The sequence below is a fragment of the Anomaloglossus baeobatrachus genome, chromosome 3, assembly GCF_048569485.1.
Source record: "Anomaloglossus baeobatrachus isolate aAnoBae1 chromosome 3, aAnoBae1.hap1, whole genome shotgun sequence".
Classification (NCBI taxonomy): domain Eukaryota; kingdom Metazoa; phylum Chordata; class Amphibia; order Anura; family Aromobatidae; genus Anomaloglossus; species Anomaloglossus baeobatrachus.
In genome coordinates this window covers 28,345,521-28,366,471 of record NC_134355.1, presented here as the reverse complement: position 1 = coordinate 28,366,471, position 20,951 = coordinate 28,345,521, and the positions used below count along the sequence as shown (strand labels likewise).

At 46.4% G+C, this 20,951-nt stretch overlaps 1 protein-coding gene across 2 annotated transcripts in view; it reads left to right on the top strand.

Annotated features, from left to right (window-relative positions):
- LOC142295956 (calpain-8-like) overlaps positions 1-20,951 on the top strand; it is a 129,143-nt gene that overhangs the window by 94,529 nt on the left and 13,663 nt on the right. For both annotated transcript variants that reach the window (XM_075339093.1, XM_075339094.1), the window contains exons 15-19: positions 7,634-7,698; positions 8,823-8,891; positions 8,985-9,063; positions 10,591-10,707; positions 11,412-11,470. In XM_075339093.1, the coding sequence (XP_075195208.1) occupies positions 7,634-7,698; positions 8,823-8,891; positions 8,985-9,063; positions 10,591-10,707; positions 11,412-11,470 (389 nt within the window). The remainder of the gene's footprint in view (positions 1-7,633; positions 7,699-8,822; positions 8,892-8,984; positions 9,064-10,590; positions 10,708-11,411; positions 11,471-20,951) is intronic.

The following is a 20,951-nucleotide window of genomic DNA, read 5'->3' as shown; positions in this document are numbered from 1 at the left end:
AGAGCTATGTGTGTATGTATATAGCAGAGCTATGTGTGTATGTATATAGCAGAGCTATGTGTGTATGTATATAGCAGAGCTAGGTGTGTATGTATATAGCAGAGCTAGGTGTGTATGTATATAGCAGAGCTAGGTGTGTATGTATATAGCAGAGCTAGGTGTGTATGTATATAGCAGAGCTATGTGTGTATGTATGTAGCAGAGCTAGGTGTGTATGTATATAGCAGAGCTATGTGTGTATGTATATAGCAGAGCTATGTGTGTATGTATATAGCAGAGCTATGTGTGTATGTATATAGCAGAGCTATGTGTGTATGTATATAGCAGAGCTATGTGTGTATGTATATAGCAGAGCTAGGTGTGTATGTATATAGCAGAGCTAGGTGTGTATGTATATAGCAGAGCTATGTGTGTATGTATATAGCAGAGCTAGGTGTGTATGTATATAGCAGAGCTAGGTGTGTATGTATATAGCAGAGCTATGTGTGTATGTATATAGCAGAGCTAGGTGTGTATGTATATAGCAGAGCTATGTGTGTATGTATATAGCAGAGCTAGGTGTGTATGTATATAGCAGAGCTAGGTGTGTATGTATATAGCAGAGCTATGTGTGTATGTATATAGCAGAGCTAGGTGTGTATGTATATAGCAGAGCTAGGTGTGTATGTATATAGCAGAGCTATGTGTGTATGTATATAGCAGAGCTAGGTGTGTATGTATATAGCAGAGCTAGGTGTGTATGTATATAGCAGAGCTATGTGTGTATGTATGTAGCAGAGCTAGGTGTGTATGTATATAGCAGAGCTAGGTGTGTATGTATATAGCAGAGCTATGTGTGTATGTATATAGCAGAGCTAGGTGTGTATGTATATAGCAGAGCTATGTGTGTATGTATATAGCAGAGCTATGTGTGTATGTATATAGCAGAGCTATGTGTGTATGTATATAGCAGAGCTATGTGTGTATGTATATAGCAGAGCTAGGTGTGTATGTATATAGCAGAGCTAGGTGTGTATGTATATAGCAGAGCTAGGTGTGTATGTATATAGCAGAGCTATGTGTGTATGTATATAGCAGAGCTATGTGTGTATGTATATAGCAGAGCTATGTGTGTATGTACATAGCAGAGCTATGTGTGTATGTATATAGCAGAGCTATGTGTGTATGTATATAGCAGAGCTATGTGTGTATGTATATAGCAGAGCTATGTATGTAGCAGAGCTATGTATGTAGCAGAGCTATGTGTGCATGTATATAGCAGAGCTATGTGTGTATGTATGTGGCAGAGCTATGTGTGTATGTATGTAGCAGAGCTATGTATGTAGCAGAGCTATGTGTGCATGTATATAGCAGAGCTATGTGTGTATGTAGCAGAGCTATGTGTGTATGTATGTAGCAGCGCTGTGTCTGTATGTATGTATCCAGCAGAGCTGTGTGTGTTTGTCTGTATGCATGTATGATGTGTATCTATGTATGTCAGTGTATATGACTGTATAGATGTGTCAGTTCTATATGTATTTTTGTGAGTTTGTCGTTAAATATGTATATGTATGTGTGCGTATGTGTGTCTGCGTGTGGATGGGGCCCACTGGGACTCTTCCGCCCGGGGCCCACAAAAACCTGGAGCCGGCCCTGGTCTCCTGTAATAGGAGACTAGTCCATGGTTTAGAAATTGCAGCACAGTTTGGAGAACATTTTTTGAGATACAGATTCTTTAATTGGCAGAAATTAGATTTGTACAACACTCAATATTTGAAAGAAGCAAGTATGTAACTGTGACTTAGCTGTGACATTTTGACCGGTGAAGGTCTAATTTGTACAGTCGCTTCTGAGAAGAAAGAAATCAAATTATTTCCATGAAACACGTATATCTGTGATAATATAATATGATGTAGCAGTTTCTGTCAAACAATCCTTAAGATTAGCTATATACCTTGATATGCAAAATAGGGGGGGGGGAGGACCATACAAGTGGTGGAGGTAGGAAGAGAGGAAAATAGGAAAGGCGAGAAACGGAGAAGGGTAATGAAGAAGACATGCAATAAGTTAAAAGTGGACAGGAGATGTAGAAGGCTATAGTCATGGTTGTGGTGAGATTTAAGTGCTTGTATAAAGGAGAGGACCTGGTGCACATACTGTATAAGATAAATGACCATGTATCTGTTTAATAAGGATGTTGTAATAAATTATAATCTGCATGCTGAGGACATCAGGTTGGCAGGGCTCTAGGACTACATAATGGCAAATTAACTATGATGTATGCTGTATAGAATGATTAAAACAAGGAGTTATAGGTGGAAGACATAATACCTTTATGGAGTCCTATAAAGATTAATCCGCAGGTGGAAGAGCAAAGGGATCATAATATGGATCCAGCAGGCTGGGGAGTATGCAAATAGAAAGATGGCTATGAGGATAATCTAAGGTTTAATAAACAGTATATAAAGAATGCAAAGGATGGTGTGAGCAACATACGTGTTGGCGGGTGGGGGAACATGTGACCGCTCAAACAGAAGATGGCCATGAGGGGGGATGTATGGCAAGGCACCATAAGAGTCCGTGGTGGCCGGAAATGGAAGTGGCTGCAGCCATGAATTTGGTGTTGCATCCTTTTGTGTATTCCTCTGTTTGTCTTCCTTGACGCATCTATAAGGGATAAGCAGGTTACCATGCAAAACACCCCCGTACCATATCTACCTAAATAAAGACGAGAACCACGACTTTATTGCAGGAATGGCCACAGTTTTATTTACCGTATATATGTATACCAAAAACTCGTGGCCCAACATGCCACTCAATTGTTAAACTTAACCTTATACATATATACCCGTATAACCAGAAACACCGATAGATCCGTCCGAGAGGCCAACCATCATTCCTAACCCCCCGGCCGTAACCTCCAAACCGGCCCAGAGGACCACCTCGGCCGTGACCACCCGGCCCAAGGTGAGGGGTAACAACGTTCCATCGTTAATTACCCCTACCCAGAACCTGCGGGACCTCCGCCCACAAGTTCCCATCCACTCCGAAGCCACTCCCCTTGAGCGACTTCGTACCAAAAACCGACTGTCGGTACTCCCAACCTCTCAGACGGACCTATCACCCCGCTGTGATGACAACAAATTGGAAAATCAACCTTGTATTCTCCTTTCTTCCTCTTTTTTTTTTTTTTTGATTTTTTTTTTTTTTTTAAAAAACCATCAACTTTTCACTATTTTTTTTTTTTTTTTATATAAACATATACATATAAATATATCAGGGCAGGCGGGTGGGACACAACTTTCCGGCGACAAAAGGGGAGGTAATCAGTACACCCCCTCTCTTATACCTCCCACAACCCCCCCACCCCTTCCTTGCTCCCCTCCAATCCCCTTACAGTTCCCTTCTACCAATCCTATAGTCCCATATATCCCCTATCCCATGTAAACCAATTAACCCCTTCCTAACCTTGCACCCTCCCGATCGTCATGGGGTCCATTCACCCCTATGGGGCTCACTGCCCTTCTTTCCTTATGTTGTATTAGTGCAGCGGGGTGAGTAGTGTCTCTCACTGGCCATCTCACTGCCAAGGGTGAGTGCAGGGCTAGTGAGGAATTAGGTATCCTGCTCGGCGATGGGTTGAAAGAACCCCTAAAGGGATGCTAGGAAGGATGAGTTCAGGAGGTGTGCTTTCTCCCTAGCAGCAGGGCCCACTGTTATTAAAGTGTACCTGGTGTACCCTGTTTGTGGTGGAATTCAGCGACGGTTTCTTGGTGTTGGGAGGAACCCCAATAGTCACAGCATGACAACCACATATTGACCATCCTTGATCTTTGTAGTTCATTTTCTTGGGAATAAGTCTAAATTTTCATTGCTCTCCTTAAAGTGCGCAAAATGCCCTAAAGGCACTGAAGCAAATGTGCTGCACTTGTACAAAATTGCAGCCTTCAGACTTTTTGGGATGACTCAATAAGATGTCTTCACTCGCTCACATTGTACTCAATGTTGCCCAGGAACATCACTGCAATACACTAGAGCACCGTCTTGAGAAAAGTATGGAAGGAATTTATTTTGGAAACCTATGGAATTCTTTTCTTTTGGAAGCCTATGGAGTCAGTATTTGTGAAAAAAACTGTATGTGATGGAAATTTTTTCCATATATTTTTTTTGAGTTCAGCGTTTGAAAGTATATAAAAATCACCTTCTACTTTTCAAACAAGGTTACCCTTGCAGACCTGTTATTTCAGTAGTTCTGCTTCCCTGGTTTATGAAGCCTCTCAGCTGATATATAACCATTATTAAAGTTGAGCTAAACTTTGTGGTCACAAATGAGAAAAGATGAGCTCAGAAGAAGGATGATCAGAGAATGAGCTCATTAATGGGTTCTCAGTTATGTCATTCAGCATTTAGAAATAGACACTAATTCAAGAAGAAAAAATGGTAGTCAAAAATACATCAAATTGTCTCTTCAGGGAGGAAGGAGACAAACTCTAGCGCCACCTACTGGAGGTAACAATCCTAAAAGTCAAAAGTGTCCCTTTAATGAGCCTGGTCATATGACTTCGGATTTATGCCAGATCAGAACCTCAATTTGCAGACAGGCTGTTTCGGAATGGCTGTCCCTCAACAGTGCAAAGTATGAGATCTGATATGACTGTATGATAAGCTATAGTGGGGTCTAAAAGGAGTCAAACATACATTGAACATTTTTTTTCTCCAAAACATGTCCATATCCTTTAATTTGTAGAGCAAATATGCAGTTTAAATAAAAAGAACATACCAGTCACTGCCATGTTTAGACAAAAGATTGATTAAAGGGAATCTGTTAGTAGGTTCTTGCTACCTCATCTAAGAGCAGCGATCTGTTAGATTTAGCCATCTAGCAGAGATGAGAAACCTGTTCCTGCGCACACCAGGGTCTCAATAGAGATTGTACATTGACAGTGAGGTGCCAGCCAAAGAGGGGGCATACCGGACTGTCATGTGCATGACATTGTAGTCTCAGCAATGATAAGTTCTGTTGTGTCCTGCTACTTAAAGAAACATAGCAAATAAACAACAGGTCAGACCTTGACAACACAGTTATCCCTGAATTCTCTGTGTTAACCTTTGCAGTGTTCTGTCTTCAGCTTTCATAGCATAAATTGCTGACAGATTACCTTTAAAATATGAAGTCACTGTTAGGGCTAGGAGACATTGGCGTTGAGAGTAGAAAGAAAGAAAGGTTAACCACACTACCGGATGAAAGAATGATCCAGGAGGATCAGTAGAGGTTAATCATGTAATTTTATTGTTCTACGCATTTCGGAGTATAATCACTCCTTCAGGAACAAAATCACCAATGTACATTGATGAAGAAGTGATTATACGCCGGAACGCGTAGAACAATAAAATCGCTTGATTAACCTCTACTGATCCGATCCTTGAACGCTCTTTCATCCGGCAGCGCGGTTAACCCCTTTCTTTATACTTTAAACACCACTCTTAAGGCCCCGTTACACGCTACGATTTATCTGACGATCTCTAAAACGATGTGAAACGCCCAGATCGTAGTTACGATTTGCCGAGATCACATATAGGTCGTTTATTAGCGGTCACACATAAAGATCTCACAAACGACACAACATCGTTCAGCGATATATTGCTTGACCAAGGCGGTCGTGTGGATGTTGTTCGTCGTTGGCAGGGTGTCAAACGTACCAATATGTCTGCTGCGTTCCAAACGACGAACAATATTTTGAAACTGAACGGCGTGTCACCGATCAACGATTTTCATCCTATTTGCGATCGTTCAGAGTCGCTCGTAGGTGTCACACGCAATGACGTCGCTAACGATGCCGGATGTGCGTCACGGAATGCGTGACCCCGACGACATATCGTCAGATAAATCGTAGCGTGTAATGCCGCCTTTAACCTCAGAATCTGCAGCAGCTGGCATCATCTGACTAATGCTCTGTATAGTGGCTGTGTCTCACACAACTACTTCAGGGTTTTTTTCCTTGAATATTTACTCTGGTAAATTACCAGGAAAGACACTGTATGCACCTCATTTGTCTTTCCAGCTTTACCTAAATGTTAGAAAACATTGATATGCAAAAATTGGGGGCACTGTTTAATATGTTTATGTGGCGCCCCTGACCTGGCCAGGTGCCACTGAGTACTGCACCCATGCTGGGTCAGTACAATACAGGTAATCCCAGAGGCTGATTAGGGTGTGGACACACGGAACACTTGGTAACCAGAACACACACATAGCTAGAGGGGACCCCTGAGCAGACTCAGGGAGGGGGGTGTGTCCCTCGCCTCCCAGCTAGTGGTGGGTGTGTCACTGGGGACAGAGAGGTGTGCAGAGGCAGTTAATCACAGGAAGTGGAGGAGAGAAGTCGCGTCTGGAGGGCAGAGCACTGAGCAGAGCCTTCCAGACACTGCACCGTTCGTGGCTACTAGCGGGGGAGAAAGGGCTACCTGGTAGTGCCGCCTGAAACATCACCTAGGGCCAGGAGGGCTGAGAGGTGGTGGAGTAAGGGGACTGCCTAGTAGACCCTGCCCGTACGGGTGACAGGTATCCAGAGCAGGGGCCCATTCAGTTGGCCTGCTGAACCTGCCGGTGGGGGCACTGCATGCTCTCCACCAACCACACACAGAGTCCGGAGCTACAGCAGCAACGAGGGGCCCATAGGTGACTGACGGCAAGCAGCCAGAATCACCTGGTCCACACTTCCCGCAAATGGGCCAGCAAGGGGAGATCGGCATAGGTGACCCCAGCAGGACTTCAAGTCGGGGTCACCACAAACAATAGAGGGCTAGGAAGGCAATCTGGTAGTCACCTCTACATCAGCCAAAAGGGATACCTGGTTCCTCCTGGCCAACCGAAGCATTGTCCGGGTTGACTCACAGCTACCACCTAACAGTGAGTAAAAACCCTGAAAGACATCTCTGGACTGTGTGTGATTCCTCTGCGTCCTGCTGCAGTACACACCTACACTGGGCCCTGTGGCCAGCCTCACTCTCGGGAGGCTACACCACCTAACTGTACCTACCATCAGCCCCAGGCGCTACCCAACCTGCAGTGGCGGTCCCCACTGACCGCAATACCGAGAATGGTGTCACGACATCCTAAAGAAGACAACCTACCTGTGATTAGAAGATTCCAGCACTGTGGCGTCCCCGAACAGGATCAGCGTTCCTGGGTCGACACATTTATATTTTGGCATTGCAAGTCTCTAAAACACTAATTTACAATTCTCAGATTGGCCAAGCAGTGCCTAAATAATTAATTCCTGACAATATTCAAAAAACATTCTATATGGTGCCAAAAAGACCATAAAAATTACTATAGAATGCCCATTTATAAAGGTCATCTACATAGTTTTCAACATTAGTCTTGGCAATTTAATAGACTGTCCCCTTCAAAAATTGCGACTGTTGGCAAGTACGTACTTACCGTATCAGATAAGGTCAGTTGCCAAATGATACTGCCCTAAAGCAAGAAGGATAGAAACAAAATCCCTTTTATATCATATATATATATATATATATATTTATTTTTATTTTTTTTTAATTTAAGGGAAGAAGATTAATAAATTAATTAAATAATATATTATCCTTATTATATACAAACTGTTGAACAGTCAAAACACGTTTCTGTGTGCAGATCCTGAGCTCAAGTCAGAGGGACTCAATATAAAAGCTGTCCGAAATCTCATCAAACTCATGGATGTATCCTTCTCACAAACTGAGCGCCCATTTCCATTTATTTGTATCACCTTATGCAATGGTTTGAAAGTGGTTGTAAATGCCTGATGAAATGTTGTAGGAAAACAAGAAGCTTATTCTTTTCACAGAGGGCACAGAATCTTTATGGTTACAATCTCTGAAGAGATATACCACTTAGTGGTTACTCTCGGGAGGGAACAATCTACAGAATAACAGAAGAGTTGCATAGATTATAGTCTTTGTTGCACGCCTGGTGATCGGCAGCTCTCCACGGAGGCTGATGGCTGCTTCATGAACCCACATAATACCCCACCCGGTGTTAAATCGGAGGTTGCAACTGCCATTTGTTTAGGGTGCTTGTTTGCCTTCAGATCTGCATGTAGCTGTTTGATCTTGTCTCTCTATACTTTACCCACCAATGTACTTATTTTAAATCTAAGGCTAGTTACAAAACCATTTTAATGCTATTTACTCTTAGGGGTACTTTGCATGCTGCGACATTGCTAGTCGATGCTGCGAAGCCGAGCGCGATAGCCCCCACCCCCGTCGCACATGCGATATCTTGTGATAGCTGCCGTAGCGAACATTATCGCTACGGCAGCTTCACATGCACTTGCCTGCCCTGTGACGTCGCTCTGGCCGGCGACCCGCCTCCTTCCTAAGGGGGCGTGTCATGCGGCGTCACAGCGACGTCACACTGCAGGCGGCCAATAGAAGCAGAGGGGCGGAGATGAGCGGGACGTAAACATCCCACCCACCTCCTTCCTTCCGCATTGCCGAGGCAGGTAAGGAGATGTTTCTCGCTCCTGCGGCTTCACACACAGCGATGTGTGCTGCCACAGGAACGAGGAGCAACATCGTATCTCCTGATGTAGCGACATTATGAAAATGACCGACGCTACACAGATCACCGATTTACGACGCTTTTGCAATCGTTTATCGGAGCATCTAGGCTTTACACGTTGCGACGTCGTTACTGGCGCTGGATGTGCGTCACTTTCGATTATACACCGACGATATCGCAGTAGCGATGTCGCAACGTGCAAAGTACCCCTCAGTATTAATCAATTCCTTAAAAGTAAGCATATTTTTCACGACTGTAAAAACCTTGACTGCAACCTATCCAGGTGGACAACACCAAGACCCTGAGCATCGATGAATTCAAGAAGACCTGGCTGAAGGTGGACAACTACTGGGTAATGATTCCTATTGCTTTCTACAGATGAGGCTTTCTGTCACGAAAAAGAAGACAATACCTAATGAATATGATGTTCTACTTTTCCTTTTAGCGTATTTTCCAGTCCGCTGATGAGGACAACAGCAGAAGTCTTTGTGATGTTGAATTCCGAAACGCGATTATAAAAGCAGGTAGCCAAAAAAGCAGAAGAAAAGCTATTCTTGCATTGATCATGATTCGAATGAACTATTCAATATTATTCCATTTGGCAGGTCGCAATTTGAAGCTCACTAGAGCCCCTAGACCAGGGGTCTCAAACTCGGCTGCGTATATGCGCTGCACATACAAAACAAATAATTTGGGGGGGGGGCATATTCTTTTCAGGACAAAGGGACATTTCTATTGGTACCATAGTTTTTTTCTATACACTTTTGGATCACTGTTTCTTAGCACGTTTTGCTCGTTTATTGTAACAAATGTGCACTTTTTTTGATTAAATATAAAAAAACATTTTTGATGAAAAAATATCATGCTTTTTTATATTTTTTTATTGTATCCCTTTTTGTAAGTAATATGGTTTACAATTAGCACCATATAGTAATTTTGGCCAACATCTTGAAGTAATGTTCCCATCCTGGTCCTCATCTTTTAATAATGTATCCCATCCTGTTCCCCTTTTTGTAATAATGTGCCCATTCTTGTTCCCAATCTACAGTAATGTGCCCATTCTGGTCCCCATTCTGTAGTAATGTGCTCCTCCTTGTTTCCATCCTGTAAAAATGTGCCCATCTTTGCCACATTCTGTAGTAATGTGCCCATCCTTGTCCCCTTCTTGTAGTAATGTGCCCATCCTGTAATGTACCCATCCTTCTCCCCATCCAGTAGTAATGTGCCCATCCTTGTCCCCAACCTAAAGTAATGTGCCCATATTTGCCCCATTCTGTAATAATGTGCCCATTCTTTACCCCATCTTGTAGTAATGTGCCCATCCTTGTCTCCATTCTGTAGTAATGTACCCAACCTTGTCCCCTTCTTGTAGTAATGTGCCTATCCTGGTCCTCATCCTGTAGTAATGAGCCCAATCCTGGTCCCCATCCTGTAGTAATGTGCCCATCCTGGTCCCCTTCTTGTATTAATGTGCTTATCCTTTAGAAATGTGCCCCATCCTGGTCCTCATCCTGTAGTAATGTTCCAATCCTTGTCCCCATCCTAAAGTAATGTGTCCCATCCTTGTCCCCATCCTGTAGTAATGATCACATCCTTGTCCCCATCTTGTAGTAATGAGCCCATTCTTGTCCGCTGTAGTAATGTGCCCATCCTGAAGTAATATGCCTATTATTGTCCCCTTTTATTAATGTGTCCATGTAACTCCTCTTCTTGCAGCAATGTCCCATCTTGGTCCCCTATTGTACCATTCTTGACACATGCACACAAAAACAAAAAAAAACAGCAAAACATTCTTCTCCCCTGTCCTCCGTTCTCTCGGTGTCCTCTTCTCTGCTTCTTGCTGCCCTCAGGGATGTGGACCCGGTAACGATCGTGGCCGATGCAGGAGCTGCAGCCATCAGCGCTTTATTTGAAATGAATGTTTAGCCGGCGCTGCACAGAGTCAAGCTCTCTGCACAACTATTCCAATGGCAGCCGCTGACCAATTAAAGGCAAGCAGCTGACGTCATATGCCAATGGAATTTCATTTTTTACCTTATACTTTTTTTCAGGGTTTAAGCCTAATTCTAAAATTCTAATTGCCATAGTGGATAGACTCACCCACGACAACTTCAGCCTGGACTTCAGTATGTTTATTTCCATCTTAGCAAATCTGGAGACCTCGATCAGTAAGTAGAATAATAATATTCTATGTATATACCAGTCATTTTCAATTCACGGCACTGTTTGTTTTTCTAAACGAAAGAGCAACCAAGGGACAAAGGTGTTCTAAAACCAAAAAACGTATTTAACCCTTTTCCAACCAAGGAAGTACCGGTACTTTTTATTTTTACATGACCTAACGACCAAGGTCCCTGGCTACACATGTCCGATGCCAGATGTATTCTCAATCTAGACTCTTGGCTTTAAATAGGTGTAGTGTGCATGACTGGCAGTGTGGTGACTTCCTAAAACCACATCAGACGCGGTCAATTCGAACAGGTACGCGTGGCCATGCAGTGAAGCTGGGCATTGTATAGTATGATACACCCACAGGCAGCTTAGTAAAGAGACCTAACACCGTTGCGACCACTCACTACCATTATTAGCATATAATAAGCAATCTTTAGAAAAAAGCAGGGAGCAAAACGAAAACCTTCGTAGAACTGGTATTTAGGAAAGGGACAAGGGAAAGTTTAGCTCACCGGTCTCTGGAACTCCTAAAGTAGAAAAATCCTCCTAAGGAAATGCCCCGGTTAGGAGCTGCACGTGCCAATCCAAAAATTATAGCACACATGTCGGCTGTCACAGAGTTAGTAACAGGAGAAAAGGAGGTAAATCACAAAATGTATTAGTCTGATTCATGTATTAATATATAATTTTCTTCCTGCAGACATGTATAACTTGTTGAATCCTAATCGAGGTGGCTCGATCAGTCTGTCTTTGGATGAGGTGAGAGGAGCGGATTTTAATATCTACGGTCTCTAAAACTCATGAAATGCATTTGATGCAAATCGAATGTGCGTTACTATATACCAAGGTTTCTCAGAACCTCATAGCACAGTAAATGAAGGATTTAAAAAAATAAATAAATAGAATTATACTCTCTTTGTCCCTGCCCAGTCTGCCATGCAACCAGCTTCCTCCAGTCTGGTCTTCCATCTTTACAGTACTCTCTGGCTTCTCCATTGCACACAAGGGCCTCCTGTGACATTATTACATTACCTGAGGCTTATTAGGGGCAACACTTCAGGAGACTAAAGGCTCATTTACACACAACGATATCGCTAACGAGATATCGTCGGGGTCACGGTGTTGGTGACGCACATCCGGCCTCGTTAGCGATGTCGTTGTGTGTGACACCTTTTTGCGATAAGCAACGATCGCAAAAAGGTGTCAAATCGTTCGTCGTGTACACGTCGTTCATTTTTTAAAAATCGTTCCATTTTTGGAACGCAGGTTGTTTGTCGTTCCTGCGGCAGCACACATTGCTATGTGTGACACCGCAGGAACAAGGAACAACATCGTACCTGCGGCTGCTGGCAATGAGGAAGGAAGGAGGTAGGCGGGATGTTCCGGACCCTCATCTCCGCCCCTCTGCTTCTATTGGGTAGCCGCTTAGTGAAGCCGCTGTGACGCCGAACGAACCTCCCCCTTAAAAGAGAGATTGTTCGGCGGCCACAGCGACGTTGGTGAACAGGTAATTGCATGTGACGCTGCTGTAGCTATATTGTTCGCTACAGCAGCAATCAATCCGTGATCCGCCACCGACGTGGGCGGGTGCTATCCCTTGCGACATCGCTAGCGATGTCGCTGCGTGTTAAGCCCGCTTTAGGCCCCCTTCACACGTCAGGGAGTCTGATACCTATGTTTCAGTTTTTATACGTACCAGATTCACGGACATACGCAGACGTGTTAAAATCAATAGGTCTGCACACACATCAGTGTATTCTCACTAAACGTGTCTCCGTGCGGCACATACGCGTGTTCGTGATTTCCGCACGGAGACAAGTCCATTTTTTCTAGCATCACTGATGTCACATAAACCGAACATTGGTGTGATACGTGCCAGAGAAAACACGCATCTTTGAAATAAAATGATTTGTATACTTACCTTCTCCAGCTGTCTCCGGTCGCTGCCATCTCTTGCTTCCAGGCCAGCTAGTTATGCTCATGCATATTCACTGCACCATGACCCGGAAGTAACAGCAGAGGGGAAACAGCAGCGGCTGGAGATAGCAGCACAGTAGACATCAGCACCACGTACAGCAGGAGCGTAGACAGGTGAGTATACAAAGTGCCTCATCTCCATGTGCTCTCACGGATAGCACGTGGAAAACACACTTGTGCCAAAATCACATGCCAGTGACAAATGTGTGTGTTTTTGACTGAGTGATAGAGGCCTTAGTGAAAGCTAAAGGCGCAGTAGACCACTGTACAAATACTGTAAAAAGATCTGACTAGAAAAGCTAGCTGCATGGAGAACCAGGCAGAAAGCTAAGTACAAAGACCGGTGAGCTGACTACAATTTTTTAAACCCCTTACCGGGTATAAAATGAATCTAGCAAAATGGTGGCTACTACCATTTTTCTGGATTCAAGCAAATGAAATGGGAAAATTAAAATCAAATTCTGAAGAATCTGACTTTTTTTAAATTCAGAGTTAATTTAGTTCTCTTTAAATCAATGCACTCTTATCAATAGTTATTACAACTTAAAAAAAAAGCATGTGTATGAAGTTCCACCAAGCGTGGGAGAGGAAACTAGCTGAAAGCATCACTAACTACCGGTGACAGCATCTATCAAAGCCTCTTTGGCAACTCCAATTGTCCTCTGCAAACAGAATTATGTGGAGCCTAAATATTTTCAAAAGTGGTGGATAGCTTGACCTCTTCAGATTTGAGGGCCAGTTTCAGCTTGAAGTCAACCGGCTTTGGAGAGCACAAGCTGCTTAGAAAGTATCAGAAAGATTTCAGAGTCGACTTCTGAGGAAGACAGTGGTCATGCGAGTGATGATTTTCTCATGAGAGAGAATCAGGTCGATTAGAGTTGATTAGTTCATCAGAGTTGCAGCTTAACCCCTTCACCCCCGGGCAATTTTTCCATTTTTCATTTTCATTTTTTGCTCTTCTTCTGAGAGCCATAACTTTTTTATTTCACCTTCAATCTTGCCATATGACGGCTTGATTTTTTTGCAGTACGAGTTGTACTGTTAAATTAAACCATGAGTTTTCCCATATAGTTTACTGGAAAGCGTGGAAAAAAATCCAAGTGCAGAAAAATTTCAAAAATAGTGCAATTGCACAATGGTTTTTGGGGTATTTTATTCACTGTGTTCACTGTATGGTAAAACTGAGGAGTCGTTGTGATGTCTCAGGTCGGTATAAGTGTGCAGATACCAAACATGTATAGGTTTACTTTTATCTAAGGGGTCAAAAATATTCAGAAGTTTGCCCAAAAGATGTGACACACTTTTTGAGCCATTTTCCGTGACCCGTATCGTTCTCATTTTACAAGATATGGGGCTCAGTGAAGGTTTCTTTTTTGCGTTTCGAGCTGATGTTTTTAATTGTAACATTTTTTCACAGATGCTACGTTTTGATCATCTGTTATTGCATTTGCGATGACCAAACAACATAATTTTGGCATTTGGAATTTTCTTGCCGCTACGCTGTTTACCAATCAAATAAATTAATTTCACATTTTGATAGATTGGGAGTTTCTAAATGCAGCAATACAAAATATGTGTATATATTATATTTTTTAACTTTTTAATTTTCAATGGAGGTAATTAAATCTTTTTGTTTTTTTATTTTTTTTAAAAAATATTGAACTTTTTAAAAAAATGTTTTATTTATTTTACTAGTCACCCTAGGGGTCTATATTAATCAGCAGTCTGAATGCTGATTAATTTCTGTATATCAGACCAGCATCACTCTGATCAGCAGAAATGCTGCGCTCTTGTTACAGCAGAAGCTCTGACAGCTGTAGCAGAAACTACGTCATGATAGCAACACAAGTCATCACATGACATTTCTCGTTACTATTGCCACCATTGGCTCCCTGTGATCACATTATAGGGCCTCCAATGTCAGCGGGGAAAGGCAATTTCCCCACTGCGGCCATTTAAATTGCGCTGTCACATTTTGATAAGGGGTTAACAGGCGTGGTTGGATCGCAGATCCAACTGCACCTGCAAGGCACAAATATCTGCTGTTCAAATCAGCAGACATGTGTGGGGATCACTGCTGGCTGTCAGTAGCAGCCGGCAGTGATTACTAGTGATGAGCGAGTACTAAAAAGCTCGGGTGCTCAAGGCTCGGGCCGAGCATCCCAAGATACTCGTGTACTCGGCCCGAGCACCGAGCCCAATGTTATCCTATGGGGGACCCGAGTATTATTCTGAAATGACCACCGGCAGCATGTAGAAACCATAAAACTGTAAATTAAAAAAATAAACGTGCGTGTGTGTGTAAGCGTGCATATATATATACACGCGGAGTGGAGTGCGGGAGGGGCCGTAGCTGAGCGGGGAAGTGTCGGGCTAAAGGCACGGTCATGCTGTGAGGGCCGGCCAATCACTGTAATTCCACAACAGGGCTGTGGCATTGCAGTGGTCTGCCAGCCAATCCCTGCATAAGGGCTGGCTCTAAAAAGAGCGCCAACATGAAGACCACGAGTACAGCACGAGTATTGCGAGATTACTCGGTCCCCACCGAGTAGCCCGAGTACAGTGATACTCGTGCGAGTACCGAGTAGTAACAAGCATACTCGCTCATCACTAGTGATTACCCCTTCATGATTTATGACGTACCGATACGTCCTAGGTTGTGAAAGGGTTAAAGTGATCTTAATATTTTGCATGAAAGAATAATAGCAGACTGTAAGGAGAAGATGGAAAACAAAATTTCTCCATCTTCTCCATTTTTTGAGTTTGCAAAAATCATACTGTACTCGTATGAAATCCAAGTGCAGTCCAATGATTTGCGCTCACCCATAGATTTGAAGGGGTACATGCCATCCAAGTAGCACTGAAAAACTTAGCATGCTGCGCTTTTTCCTTATGCTGAACAGGCATGAGAAAAAAATTGTTGATCGACACTAACCCCTAGAATAACAGTCTTACTGCTCTCCTATAAAACATCAGAAAGCACTCGTCCGAGGTATACAGTGGTGTTGTGAAGCCCCACAAGTGCTGTGTCGGTGCATTACCTTCAGGGACTCCACTCGGCTGGATCTGGTCACCGGTAGGAGATCTTCTATTTAGAATTGTCGTGACGCCACTCTCAGTATTGCGGCCAGTAGGGACCGCCACTGCAGGTTGAGGGTCGCCTGGGGCTGATGGTATGTGCAGTTAGTTGGAATAGCCTCCTGAGAGTGAGGCAAGCCCCAGGGCCCGATGTAGGTGCGTAGTACCACAAGGCGCAGAATAACTCCATACAGGCAGAATGTCTTTCAGGGTTTTTACTCACTTCAGGTGGCAGGGTGAGTAACCCGGGCGTAGCTGGGATGAACCAGGCGGGAACCAGGTGTCCTTCAGGCTGACTTGTGAGGGTGACTACTAACTCGCCTTCCTTAGCCCTTGGTGGTTTGGGGTGACCCCGACTTTGAGTCCCTATGGGGGTCACCCAGGGAAGTTGCTGAAGCCTCACTCCCCTTCGTTTGCCGTGTGCTTGTTGCCTGGGCCAGATCACTCCAGCTTCTTGCCTCCTGTGAGCTATGGGCCCTAACTGTGGCTACGTGGCTGCGGCTTTTTTGTGGTGTTGTGGCGTGGGCTTTGAGAGCCCCACACCGGCAGGTTTAGCAAAAGAAAGCTGGATCTATCTCCGCTTCGGGATCTGCCGCCCGTTTGGGCCTGGTACTCTCTAGCAGTCTCCTTACTTCCCACTCTGTGCTCTCTCTTTAGCTGGAGATGGGTTTCGGGTAGCACTCCTAGTTGACCGTTCTCCCCCGTCAGTAGCCACTGCGCGGGCGCTGTTAGACAGCAACAGCCCCACAGGTCTGCTCCTCACTGAGCCCTATGGAGTTCTGCTCTAACTGACTCACTGCCCCTCCTCTCCTGTTCTTGCCTACGCCACCTAGCAACCAGATTCTCTTACCACACCCCTTGAGAGGAGATGGAGGCTTTTGGCCCCCTCCACTATTCCAGTGAAGGTCAAGGCTTTTCCCCCTCCTGGGATCCCCAGGGGTCCTCTCATGGGTACATGTGTGAGAGCTGATTACTATGCGCCTGTGTACCACACCCCTGTCAGCCTTCTGGATTACCTGTATTGTACTGTCCCCAGCATGGGTGCAGTACTCAGTGGTGCCTGACCAGGTCAGGGGCGCCACATTCCCCCTTAGTTATCACCAGCACGTCCTCGGGCTGCAAGACAACATTTTAAAATGCATAAAACATTAAAACATGTAAAACATTTTTAAAAGCACCAGGTACCATACATCACCACCCTCCACCCACAAGTCCGTTAACCCACCCAAAACCCTCTCACGTTGGCCGCGGCTTCAGCCACTTCTGGCAGGATGTAGAGGCGGCTTACATGGGCTGGTGGTTTCAGGGTATACCTGGCCTGGTGGATCCGCGCCTTCAGCCTCTTCTGGCAGGATGCAGAGGCGGCCTCCACAGTTGGTGCTGACCAGGTACCCTCTTTGTGGTGGAGAGCCAGGCCCCATAAACAGGCATGCTCTCTGGTCGCAGGTGAGCCAAGGCCCTATATACGGACGGGCTCCTCCTGGTTGCAGACGAGCCAAGCCCCTAAACAGGCTGACTCTGGTGGTGGTGGTGCCCTCTGGTGTAACTATTTACACTGCGAGAGTTTGTGGCTATAGCCAGTTCATAGCCTTAAGGTTTATGGTTTTTCTCACAATAGTTTTTGTGGGCACATTACTTGAACTTGAGAACGTTGCAAAACAAACTTTTCAAAACTTTAACTTTCTAACTGCTGAACTTCTTACTTTCCTTTACTCCTCCATACCAGGGCTTGGGCCTGTTGGGCTGCGGCACCTGCTGCTTTCTTGCTCTTTGTCGTCGTCTGAGGTAGTCTCATCTGTAGGTTCCTTGTCTTTTCTTTCTTGATCTTCATCTGTTTCTTTTGCTGCATCTGTTTCTTTATCTCTGTCTTTTCTTTCTTCTTTGGGACATGGTGCTACATCTAAGGCATACCAGCCTCTTTCTCCTTGGTGCATGGTGAACTGCACTGTGTCTCCCATCTTTAAGTTTCTGCCAGGGTGTCCTCTGGGCAAGTGGGCTCTCACATCCCTCCTATTAACGAAAATGCCCTCTTTCATACCCGGTGCCACAATAAAGCCGTATCCGCTTTTCAAGTTAAAGTCCTCCACAACTCCTCTGCAAAGGGGTCCTCTGGCCTGGGCTTTGGCTCTTCTCAGGAACCTTTTCTCCTGTAGATCTCTGGCCGTGACTTCTCTCTGCTCTGGGGATGGCGGTGCAGGGGACAGCGTTGTTCTGTTGCGACGCCTTGTCCTGCGGCCTGAACTCTGCGTGGTACAGCTTGCAAGCTCCCAGGTGAGACTTTTAGGCAGATCTTCGTCAGCGGACGGTGTCAGGTCTTCCTCATCCCAACGGGAATAGGGCAACATCTCCGGCTCTGAGTATAGATCCACTGCTGGTGGCTCCAGAGTCGGCTCCTCAGCTTCCTGGCCTCCTCTCCCCCTTAGTTCTTCTTGGCACTCCTTTGGTGGCAGTGCTGGGGATGGGCTTTCTTCAGCAGGCTCAGGCAGGGGACTCTTTGGCGTGGTTGCTGCAGGGGTTGCTGGAATCCTCTTGGGGGTGTGCGGAGGGAGCATGTATCTGTCCACCATCTCCTGTGGGAACTTGGCCTCCAGGTCAGCCTTCAGCTGCCAGTATGCGGAGTCTTCACCTATCAGGGATTTCCTAGTAGGGACTTCCTCAGACCGGGGAGCGGTATCTGCTCTGGCCTTGCAGGCCGGGGAAAATGATGAGGCAATCTTTCCTTGGCGGGCCGCGCCTGGCATGGCGGCGGCCTGGTCTTGGCGGGCCGCGCCTGGCATGGCGGCGGCCTGGATCAGCGTCGCTGTTGCAGGGGGCTCTGTGCAGGCTGGGCTGGACGTCGCTGCAGCAGTCTGGGCTTGGCGGGCCGCACCTGGCGGGGCTGCGGCCTGGTTCAGCACCTCACTTGCGGCGCGGACGAGCGTTGCTGCGGCGGTGGGGTCTTGGCGGGCCGGGCCTAGCAGGGCGGCGGCCTGGGTCAGCGTTACGCCTGCGGCGCGGATGAGGGTCGCGGTGGCAGCCGGTTCTTTGCGGGCCGAGCAGGGCATCGCTGCGGCGGGCTGGGCTTGGCGGGCCGCACCTGGCATGGCTGCGGCCTGACTCAGCGTCGCCACACCGGGCGCCTCTTCAGGGACCGCGGGCGTGGCAGCAGGGGTCGGGGCATCCGGGCCGGCAGGGGCAACACTGGACTCACCCATCGGTAGCAGCATCGGGGTCTGAGTCGTCACCGCCCGGTCTGGCACTCGGTGCGCGGCTCTCTCCTCGTAGGCCCGAACCGCCGCGGTCATCCATAGAAACTCCTCGCGTCCCTCTCTGATCAGCCTTCCGACCCTGGCTTCCAGTTGATCGCAGAACTCGGCGAGCTCCCGACACCACCAGGCAGCGGAGCCTGGCTCTGGGTCTCTGCACTCAGACGACATTTTCTCTAGCAAGCTGCTGGCTTCTCTCCTGCTCCGCCGTCTCTGGACGCTTCCGCTCTCTTCACAAGCGAGGTCAGAACTCTGCAGGGGATCTCTGGGTAGCCACACCTCTTCGTGGGCGGTAACTTCTTCCAGCGCGGGCTGCTGTTGTTTTTCAGCGCGCTTTTCATGGTGGCAATATGGCGGCGCTTCCAATTTTTCAAGCGGACCGCCCAGGCACATGGTCACCTGTCTCAACAGGTCTAGTCCTTATCCTGTTCGTGACGCCAGATGTGAAGCCCCACAAGTGCTGTGTCGGTGCATTACCTTCAGGGACTCCACTCGGCTGGATCTGGTCACCGGTAGGAGATCTTCTATTTAGAATTGTCGTGACGCCACTCTCAGTATTGCGGCCAGTAGGGACCGCCACTGCAGGTTGAGGGTCGCCTGGGGCTGATGGTATGTGCAGTTAGTTGGAATAGCCTCCTGAGAGTGAGGCAAGCCCCAGGGCCCGATGTAGGTGCGTAGTACCACAAGGCGCAGAATAACTCCACACAGGCAGAATGTCTTTCAGGGTTTTTACTCACTTCAGGTGGCAGGGTGAGTAACCCGGGCGTAGCTGGGATGAACCAGGCGGGAACCAGGTGTCCTTCAGGCTGACTTGTGAGGGTGACTACTAACTCGCCTTCCTTAGCCCTTGGTGGTTTGGGGTGACCCCGACTTTGAGTCCCTATGGGGGTCACCCAGGGAAGTTGCTGAAGCCTCACTCCCCTTCGTTTGCCGTGTGCTTGTTGCCTGGGCCAGATCACTCCAGCTTCTTGCCTCCTGTGAGCTATGGGCCCTAACTGTGGCTACGTGGCTGCGGCTTTTTTGTGGTGTTGTGGCGTGGGCTTTGAGAGCCCCACACCGGCAGGTTTAGCAAAAGAAAGCTGGATCTATCTCCGCTTCGGGATCTGCCGCCCGTTTGGGCCTGGTACTCTCTAGCAGTCTCCTTACTTCCCACTCTGTGCTCTCTCTTTAGCTGGAGATGGGTTTCGGGTAGCACTCCTAGTTGACCGTTCTCCCCCGTCAGTAGCCACTGCGCGGGCGCTGTTAGACAGCAACAGCCCCACAGGTCTGCTCCTCACTGAGCCCTATGGAGTTCCGCTCTAACTGACTCACTGCCCCTCCTCTCCTGTTCTTGCCTACGCCACCTAGCAACCAGATTCTCTTACCACACCCCTTGAGAGGAGATGGAGGCTTTTGGCCCCCTCCACTATTCCAGTGAAGGTCAAGGCTTTTCCCCCTCCTGGGATCCCCAGGGGTCCTCTCATGGGTACATGTGTGAGAGCTGATTACTATGCGCCTGTGTACCACACCCCTGTCAGCATTCTGGATTACCTGTATTGTACTGTCCCCAGCATGGGTGCAGTACTCAGTGGTGCCTGACCAGGTCAGGGGCGCCACAGTGTGAGCAAGGCCAAATGTGTATACTCTCACCAGCTGCTAAGACAACTGCCCTGAAACGACCTTTCCCTATGGAGTTTGTTTTTTCTTGTTATGCCTAATCATAGTTCTTTGCTGACAATATGAAGTTCTCTACATCCGCAGCATTTTACTTGCGAGAACTATTTAATATGTTTCACCAACAGGTGATTTCTGCACCAAAACTCTGCATTTCTGTGGCTCATGACTTTATTTTTCAAAACTCTGCATGCTCTACATGGATTTTTTTTTTTCTTAAATGTTTTCCGATAAGCTTTACTATGGGATTTGGAAAAAAGCATTAAAGAAATTTCAAAATACCTGAC